At 34.1% G+C, this 10,268-nt stretch overlaps 1 protein-coding gene across 1 annotated transcript; it reads right to left on the minus strand.

The window, feature by feature from the left end:
• Positions 1-3,437: 3,437 nt before the first annotated feature.
• LOC113300640 (serine/threonine-protein kinase 19-like) lies at positions 3,438-8,202 on the minus strand. The gene is made up of 8 exons (XM_026549845.1): positions 8,059-8,202; positions 7,891-7,964; positions 6,977-7,057; positions 6,224-6,316; positions 5,882-6,001; positions 4,564-4,635; positions 4,095-4,172; positions 3,438-3,836 (listed from the first exon to the last, which is right to left on the minus strand). Exons 1-8 carry the CDS (start codon positions 8,198-8,200, stop codon positions 3,645-3,647), a joined length of 852 nt encoding a protein of 283 aa, XP_026405630.1. The 5' UTR covers positions 8,201-8,202; the 3' UTR covers positions 3,438-3,644.
• Between the last annotated feature and the right edge of the window lie 2,066 nt (positions 8,203-10,268).

Raw genomic sequence — 10,268 nt, forward strand, 5'->3', positions numbered from 1 at the left:
GATTTAGACGGTATTAAAAGATGTCAAAAAGATGATAGAGTTAACTACGAAGCCCATGAAAATCAAGCAATTAGGATATTCTTGACACCGCCAGTCTATAAGTAGATAAGTAATGTTGATATTTATAGTTTCTTTTTTCCTTTAAATGTGTCATTTTCTGATTGTTATGTTTTGGTGTTTGGGGTACTGTCATTTGCTAAAAACCTTGAAGAAGATAATGGAACTTATATGACACGTTGGAAAAAACTGCATTTCCAATTGTTACTATTGGTTGGTGTTTCACTATCTTAGTAGTTTTTTTCTGGATGAATGACTTAGGCAAGTATCCGGAAAAATCTCTCACACCTTTAAAAAACCATAAATTTAATTTCACTAGTTCCATTGTTTTGCTTCAAAATATTTGGGGATCATAGTAGGAGACTGATTTTTCAGTCGTAATTATGGTTGAAACCGTTGGGAGGAATCAAATGCCTCATATTCCACTAAACATTATGATGAATCTGTATAATTGAAAACATTTCACCAACCATAACCAAAGTAGTTAATATCACGTATCGATATCGTATCGGGCGGGTCCTATACACCTATACAAAAGATTTTATCAGTCTTTATCGTCTATGCATTATTAAAATTATAATTTCAAATATCTATAAAAATCATAATAAAAAACAATAACAATCATAAACATTTCTCAAACTTCCAAAATAAGAGGCAGTTAACATAGATTCTCATTAACTCCCTTTCCTAGAAATTGCCTATACACAATCAAAACTTAATGCTGACACTGTAACAAGTTAAGGGTTGCAGAAAAATCCTCAAACAAAGAAGGCAATCAGTTTGCCGCACCATTAACGATTTATGGATCAATTTGTTTTTCGAAACAAAAAAAATTCCTTAACTCGTTCGTGTTAAGTTTACTAAATCTTTACTACAAATGATACTGAAATGCTAATGTTCCTTTCATAGATTTCATCTTTATTAAAATTGATATTGGAACCAATAATACTAATGTATAGGTAAAACCGATATATCGGTCGGTACCGGCTGATACAATCGTTTTTATCATTCCGTCTTCTTATCGGCGATATTTTCGATATCGTATAGGTATTTTCCTATATCCGATAAAAACCTGTAATATCGGCATGTACAACCGATATATTGACTACCTTGACCATAACCGTCTTTTCCAAAGCCTATAATGAGTTGTTGACTTATCTTAAGACAATTGGAGAGCGAATGCCGACGTTTAGAATTTCGTATTTGCTATAAGGGAATATTTACCGAAAATAACATTGATGGTGGAGGTCCATCCAAGATCAACGTCGTTGACAGCAGTGACAACGGTCATATTGGTATTGAACATCATCAAGAGTGAACAAGTGATCTAACTATTTCATTATTGTTGGTGACTTGAATATTTTTTTTGTAATCTCTTGGGAAAGAAAGCATGATTGATCATTTATACATTTATCGACCTTCTTGTCAAATTCAAAAGCAATGCATTACTCTTATCTATTATCCAAAGTTTGAATAAAAACGGAATGCTCAGGAGCATGTATCGCCATATCAAGAATCGTTTTGGGAACATGAAGCAAATAACATTTCCCATCTTAGTAGATGTTTAAAATCTATAACTTGTAGAACGTGCACTTGATACAATAACTTAGCGCCTAAAGTATTACAAATTGGAACCATTTGGTAAATATTCTTTACAAGAACTACTTCTTTATTTCGAAGCAAGTTACTTTGTCTGACGCTGGAAGATTATTTCAGAAGGGAACTGTGTAAGGTAATTCAGAACACAAGCCTAAATTGTCATGAACAACATGTGACGGAGTTTCACATGGTTGAAGTCTTTATCAATGTGATGCTTATGTTTATAGAGTTTTGCTAAATAATATTCATCTTTGAGCATTTTCAACATGTATCATGATACCCCAAGAATGTTTGGGAAAAAAAACTATGAGTAAACAAGGAGCATCTCGTGGATAGAAACGTCAACTAGCTGCAACTGCATCACATGTTGTTCATGAAAGTCTATGTCTTGTGATCCCAAGCAAACTAAAGTTCTTAACATAGATTGATTCTGAATAATGGTAACCATGGAAGCATGTGAGAAGTTTTCCTTGTAATACAAAAAGAATGTGCCCTTGTGTATTTGTCGATTAAGGGACTGTGCATAAAAAGTTAGCTCACAAATAGCCAAGTATGTTTGGTGAACCATCAAGCAATACTGGAGTTTAATAACACCCAAAAATAGATGAGCTCGCGAAGTAAGAAAAGTGATTTGCGAACTCAGTATATGTGAAGTGTCCTAGAACATATCCAAAATTGCATAGTTCGTGAATACGCCAAATATCAAAGTATCGAGGAACACCTTGAAATTACATAGTTGACAAACTGAAAAATCAGTTTGTGAATAGTGGCGCACCTTGGAGTTCAGTAACATCAATAAATTGCATAGTTCACAAACTAAAAACTCAATTTGTGAAGAAAAGTACAATTTGACGTTTTTAGGCTTATAGTTCACAGACATAGTTTTTTAACAATAAAAAATTATTCTCAACATCTAAAGTGACAGGACCTATGAACATACAATGCTTGAGTTCATGTTTCAAGATTTGTCAAGTACAGGCTTGAATTTAAAACTTCTTCCTTATGGTTCATCATATACTAAAGCCATATGATATTGTCTTTGAAGATAGAATGGTAGAAATAATGAGTAAATAAGTCTTCACATATCTTTGTTGATGAAGTTCCGTAGATGCCTTCGTTGTTCTTCAGTCTTCAACCTTCGATGGTATTCGGTGATTTCTAGTACTCAACTACCATGCTCTAATCCTAGCCTGAGACCGACTTTAGTAAGCTATAAATCAAGATAAGGATTTAGTCATCTAACATTGATGACAAGCTTGACATACCAATACTTGTGGCTCAACCAACCGACGCTGTAATAGGAATCTTGATTTCAAAGAGTTGATACTTGGTCTTTTCCAGTTAATTGTAACATTAAACTTATAGTGAGATTTTCTGCAAGAATTCTTCAACTACCACGATAGTGTCAATGGCCCCACCATTAGGAATAACCACGGTTTTAATGGCGGAAACATGGACGATACTTACGACGATCATAAAACAACAACAAACAACAATACACAAAAGTTTACTTAGAGTCAAACTCACAAAACCTCATCATTTCACCACAATTCATTTCACCACAATTCGGATCGAGACAACATCGTGCTTGCGGGATATGATCAACAAAATCAGAACTGCACCATACAAACTACCACATTCATGGAGAGGCAAACCAGGCGACGGATGCACTAGCAAATCAGGCAGCAAGTAGAAGTTTTTTTTTTTTTTTTTTTTTGACGATATCTTAATTATTGCAGTAAATTCAAATATTTTAAAGTGTACAAGAGAAGATGGCTAAATGGGATTGAAAGCAGTACGCTATACTTACAAAACAAACAGCATTCAGTTACAATTAGATAGTATGACTATCAACCACTATGTAAGAGCACTAAAAAAATCAAGTTGTAAGAAAAATTAAATTTTGTGATAGCCTAGCTGGCCTGGTCCATAAGACGGCTCTGGCAGTCTAAATACAAAGGATCGTGCTTGGTGAATAAGTATGTCAGTTAATCCTTGGATATTCTAACAGCCAAGCCGGTAGGAGTGTTAAAGGTTTTCAGGTGACCAGAGCCAATCAGATCCCGCAGATGAAAGCGTGTGTCAAGCATAGACATGCGGAAGCGCTTCTTTTCCAATGGAGCCATCAACATCTCTTTGTACTTCCTGCGGCTTAAGAACGAGAGGAGCTCTTTTCTTCCCTGGAACAATCAAGGAGATGTCACATCATGAGAAAGTGGGAAAGATTGCTCTAACCTACAAGTCCTGGTTCATATTTTCGGTGTTCACTAGCTGATTATTGAATGTAGAAGGCTGTTTACGTGTTAATACAGGATAGATGAGAATAATTAAATTTTTCGGGACAGGTTTGGTTCATATTGTTTTGGTTTTGACTCCTTGAACATCCAAGTATCTAGCTAGAACTGAAAAAAATACTGTATACCAATTAAAGGAGTTACCTGTAAGAGGCTCTTAAGCACTGAACCAATATTTGGGATCGCAAACCAATACATATTTGAATCAACTAACTGCCTGGTCTGTAAAGAAAGATGAATATTTAGAGATAATAAAGCTAGCGACATCCAAAATTTAAAGAAAGAAAAAAAAAAAGAGAGAGAGAGAGAAACTGCTAGAATCTCGGAGGTCAATTATTTAAACACAACATTGATGAAATCAAATAACATAAATTCAGCGAGCAACGGTAATGAAATTAAATAGAATCCTGGATATCACAAAAATACAAAAACAGAATTGATCCAAGCCTTCCAAATCCTATATTCTTATTCGGTCACCAAACCTTGTTAGAGAGAGCCACACTCGTAAGAAATAACAAATGAAGTACTGTCTTTATGCATGCATACTGAGGATTTTAAATGAACATTGCATTATTGAATAACATTGATGACATAAATTTCAGCATCTACTCACAAGTAAGCCAGCATTGATCAAGACTGTTATGTGTGCATCCTTCACCTTGCCACCCAAAGCTAATAGTAAACACTGCATGCAGTAAAGAGTACCAAAACTGTAAAAAGGAAAAGACTAACTCATGTAAGCAGTTAAGCTAATAACAACTTCCAACTAATGAGCCTTTGGAAACAATAAGGTACCACAGCAACCTGAACCAAATTGTGGTACGAATTATGTTGAATGATTTTGCTTCTACATTTAAGTTTCTAACAAATCAGAACTTTCATGATTTTAAGTGTCATATTCATATCTTCTCTCAATAAACAAAAGATCATTCCTATTTATCTCCTCTTTGTCTTCTAAACCATCAAACTTTACTTATTTTCCTATGCTAGTAAGCCTGAAACCAAAACCATCTAATTGGCTTACTTTAGCCCATTACCAATTAAGTAGTCAGATCTACAAGTTTATATTGTGCTTTTCTCTCATAATTCATAGGCGGCATGTTTACATCTTCATATAGTTCCACTCAATGGACATACTTCCAATGGATGCAACATCACCAATCCTATGACAGTTATACAGAAGTTTCCTTTTATTTTGTAAAGCATAGGTCGTTTGAAGGCTAAAGAGAACATAAACGAAACAAAGGTAAGTATGCTGCAACCAGTAACACCAATTGGCAAGTTTTTCTTTTCTTGTCAGGTATTTTTTCAGCGTTCTAATTCTGTTCAGGTGTCTGCTTTGTTTGTTAGTACTTTATTTTCTATATAGGTGTAAGAAACAATCTGAACCTAGATACAACAAAAATATTTACAAAGATAAAACCGACTGATTGGATCAATCTTGCATGAACAACATCAAATAGATTTAGGCGATAAATGAAACTGGTAGGAGATAGAAGGGTGAAGCATAATGACAGCCTTTTAATTTTCATGGTAGCTTCAATCTCAAGAGGTTACATGTAGTGCTAAGGAACACTTCAGTAATCATAAAAGTGCTTCTCCTTCTTTTTAAAAGGGAGGTGAACTTTACTGGGAAGCTGAGATCAACGAATTGAAAAGAAAAGTTCTTTCAAGTCTCATTTACGACTTTCGCAACGAAGGTCATTAGCAAAAGCTACTATTTCTTCTTACTTTTTAACTGAATGTATAAAGACAAAAGAAGTGCATTTCTCTTTATAAGTTTGTGAGCTAAATTTAAAGTTACATATAAACTATCACACGGATTGCAGACATAATATACCAACATTACACTACTACTCAAATATGTTTTCCAATTATTAAACTATGTAAACAAATCAATTGAAAAGCGGGTCTATGATCAGATAACTCACCAACTCTTGATGGCTTATACTAGGATCCAGCTTGGAATCAATAACATAATTTTTGAACCAATCAAAAACCGCAACATCATCCTCCTTTTTTGCTTCTATCCTTCTCATAACAATTCCTATCTTTTCAAAAATATAAAGGACATGATTAGCAAATAAACACCAACAGCGAGAACACGTCAGAATGCTTTCTAGTTTCTGAATTGTATAGGTCAGTATATCAATTTATGGAGTCTCAACAAATTTTTATCGAATGCAGTGAACTGTAAAAATAGTTTTGAGGTAATAGAATAGAATCATAAATTTACGTAAAGAAGAAAATGGAAAATTACAAGAGAAACCAACCTGCATAAGATAGTCCTCTGTGAACATAATACCATGATCATCTTGCCCAGTATTTAGCTTGAATACTCGCAATTTTTTCTCTTTCTTCAGTGACTGAACGGGAGAAAGGATAGAAGAAATAGAAAAAGAGAAAATAAGAAACAGAAGCTGCCTTCATACTCTCAACTCACAAGATCTACAACACTTATATAGTTGACATATTTCTTCTACTTTTTTGTAGAGAATTACTCGTAAATATGATATATCCGTATTCTAGTGAGTGTCTAAGCAGATAGAAGAAGCATCCATTGGATGACATGAAGATATTTTAAAATGTATCAGGAGTATTTCCAGCTGATACTGTGGGCATTCTGCGACACTATTTTCAAGGAGCATAAACAGGATCCCCAGAGCAAACAATTAGACCGATATCAATTTGCTTCTCAATTTCTTCTTCTAATTGAGTTAGCAAATAACACAATTTAAAACAGTAATCCAGATCAAATTCGAGAAAAATATCCTGAATCAGAAAGACTATCGAATTATTTTTGTGGGGTTATGGTATAAATGTTGCATCAAATGGAGCCACATCAACTAATGTTATTTGACTCATAGGCTCGTAGACTGTATTGGATTTCGGGGTATAAATATTGTTCTGTCTGACTACCTGTTTAAGCCTTCTCAGTATGATTAGGATTTTAATATGTGGTTGAAGAAGAGGATCGGTGAAGAACTCAAAATGAAATACTGAAAAGTTTAAGTAAAGAAGCAAACCTCTAATTCCCTATCCACTTGAGTTCTATCTTTCACACTGCTATACAGCTGAGACCGTAAAATGAACGGTTGAACTGTCACCTGGGATGCAAAATTCAAAAAGACACAAAGGAAAAATCAATTGCTAAAACTAGTCGATACAAGAACTGAATGAACGAGTGATGAAATAAGAACTGTTACTGAGATAAAACTAGTCAATACACTCAGACAGTAAAAACTCAAAACAATGCAGAAAAAAAAAACGTTGCGATTTCTGCTCTTCCAAAACAAATGACTCGCAGATTATCAACTCCACTAAAATTATAAACACCATCAAAAGCACACAACAAGCACAATTGATTACTAGGAGTAAGTTACAAGGTAGCACTAAACTTTATCAACAATATGTTCTCACACTCCCTTAGCGTACCAGCTTTTGTTACACAGTGAGGTCATCTTGTAGAGACACTAAAAAATCCCACAGACTAATGTCACCTCAAATACCCTTTCCATTATTGGTTAGGTGTGAAAAATACATTGTTCTGACACTACTATCTTAATTTCCACAATATGCAATGTGCATTAATTGCGTCCTCCAAAAGTATAATGAGCAAACATCTCTCTCTGTCGGCCATGCTTGTTAACCCATTAAACCACCAATTTTGAAAGGTGAACTGGAAATACTGATCACTTATAATCAATCAAACACGCAAGTAGAAGAAATCAATGAATTTAGACATTAGGGGATAACAACCTTGAACTCCGCATGCCTATACTCTAAATGAATATCACATCGTCTACTACATAATAATCGACATGAATTAGCTGTAAATACCACTAATTAAACAAGACATTATTATACACTGTCTTGTTCAGGCAAAATCTTGAATTTTGAATCATAAATTTGTTTGAAATTGAACAATAAATTGACCAACCTTATCAATAACGGGGAATTGAGCTCGCATTATTCGAAGAGCAATCAGCGTATCACTGAAGGTAAGATTTTGCTCTGTATTGACAAAAACAAAAAACCTTGTAAATTAGAAAATACCAAAAACTATAGGATTGAATAATTCCAACAAAGATATCATCGTAAGAATTACCAAGAGACAAGGTTTCAAAATCTGATTCTGAGATTTCAGGTTCTGTTTTGTTATCATCTTCTTCTTGTTCTCGTGCACGTTTCTTCCCGCGGCTCGTCGATTCTGAAATCTTCTCCATTCCCGAGTTCGCAGAACTAATCATAAAACCTGCGTTAAGTAGGTAGGTAAAACCAAATTTTGACAGAAATACCCCTTGACAGACTTGACTTCTTTGAATTTTGACTTGATTGTTTGCGGTGGCGGATTGAAGGGTGGTAGCGGAAAGTAATTCTGTGAGAGGGAGGAGATGAGAATAGAAAGATGAATTTGGAGTGATTTGCGTAAAAAATTGCATAAATACGCTTTAAATGTCGGTTGACAAGTACAAATCGGCTTTATTTGGGCCTCTAGGAAGGACCGAAGAACTACAATAGTTATTGTTGTGTCTTCAAACTTCTTTAAAAGCACCAAAGTCCTTCAGAAAAAAATAACATCAACCACAAAACTTACAATTACAATGAATAAGTACATGGTCCAATCTGTGCCCTAAATGCGCTAATATGTCCATGGTAACCCCTTTATGGGCTAACATGTCCATGGTAGGTAGCGACTTGTAAAAAAATAGCTTGGAGGAAGAAAGAAATTTCAGGAGGAATTCTTTTCTGCACAAAATCTTCTCAAACTCATAACCTTCAGCTTGAACCTATACTAGAACTTTATAAACATTTCCCTGGTTGCAAAGTGAAGTGAGAAATCTAATATCAAATTTTAACTCCAGAAAAATCGATTCTTTCAGCTATACTCAAACAATGTCACGCACACATCTTATCCCATACTCAGTTTAGAAATGTTGGGGAATTTCTCTTTCATACAACCGCCATTAGACAACCAGTCATGCAATCATCCAATAATTTTGTCATTGTTTACTTTGACCTTCCCACATTTATGAAAATCATTTATAGTTGTAGTATTTTGAACTTTTTCTCGGGTTTAACTAATTCATTAGTCAAATTTTGCACTCAAAGTACCTAAAACTCTAACACTCAAGTAACTTAATCATTTTTATGTTGCCTCAACGACCAAGTATTGTAGCTACAGAGAAAAGCCTGCTTTAGTCCAAAGCCTCAGGAGGTGTAATAGTGACCCATGCAACAGTAATGTGTTACGATTTTTACAATTTAAAAATAAGATTAGTTATGTTAAAACCAAGGCTATAAAAGATGTAAAATTAATTTTATTTAGTTTTCACGATGTGTTCCTTCTATTAGCTTTAGGTCATATGCCAATTTTCCAGACAAATTTGCTATCATTTTATATATGTGTAGTTTCGATAGCTTTTATAAGCCAAAGCTAAGTGAATGAACAAGTGGTAAGAAGTTTATGGAGTCTAAGTTGTTTTGGATTCGAGAACTTATATGAAAAATAAATAGATATGTATGGTGTTTGTTGTCGTTGATGTTGATAGTCAATTGAGAGGGTTCACATGCAACTTAAGTTATATTCGTTAAAGAGAGAACTGATGATTGCAGTGAGACTAACTATATTGTCGGGTAAATAACGTGCATTTGAATGTTATTGAGTCTTTGTAGTACTAAGAATGTTATGGAGTCTTAGTAGTACTAAGATTGATGGGTTTCTATAACAACAACTCAAATTTTCACCAACATCGAACACCCACAAGTTGTTCAACAAAATCTGCAATAGAAAAACGTATTAAACTTCTTATTAAAATTGAGTTGTTAATTATTATATGAATTGATGGATTATGGCATCTTCTATATATACGTGTTTTATGTTAAGTTGTATACAATTGTCAGCTCAGGTGATTTTTATGAAAAAAGTTACTACCGAAGATAACTTCAAGATTTCAAGAAAACAACTAGACTTTCCAACCAAAGGAATTAGCTAAGAAATATCAATTCGTAAGTGTGTAAAAAGTTTGACTTGAAATCAAAAGAAAACAATGAATGAACCAAAAGTAATTTATGGACCGACTCATAAGCTTTTAAGTTCATGACCAACACCATAAGATCAAAATTAAGGTATTAAATATTTGCAGGTTCACGAGTTCAAGGAAATAGGTTCTCAAACTTAAATACAAATAAGTTATAAGAAGATAAACCTTTGTTAGGTTCGCAAATTCACCATATTAGATTTGCGAACTTAAATGCTCCAGAGTCTCAAGAAAATTCTCTTGTACTAGGTTCGCGAGCTCACCTACATTTCATGAA

This window comes from Papaver somniferum, chromosome 7 (assembly GCF_003573695.1).
Source record: "Papaver somniferum cultivar HN1 chromosome 7, ASM357369v1, whole genome shotgun sequence".
Lineage (NCBI taxonomy): Eukaryota > Viridiplantae > Streptophyta > Magnoliopsida > Ranunculales > Papaveraceae > Papaver > Papaver somniferum.

What these genes read in the sequence shown, in the direction of transcription:
- LOC113300640 (XM_026549845.1), bottom strand. Translation starts at nt 8,200, where the DNA reads ATGATTAGTTCTGCGAACTCGGGAATGGAGAAGATTTCAGAATCGACG. An exon ending in AATTCCCCGTTATTGATAAG is followed by an intron (nt 7,058 to 7,890) that starts GTTGGTCAATTT and finishes TTTGCATCCCAG; the next exon opens with GTGACAGTTCAACCGTTCAT. An exon ending in CAGAGGACTATCTTATGCAG is followed by an intron (nt 6,002 to 6,223) that starts GTTGGTTTCTCT and finishes ATTTTTGAAAAG; the next exon opens with ATAGGAATTGTTATGAGAAG.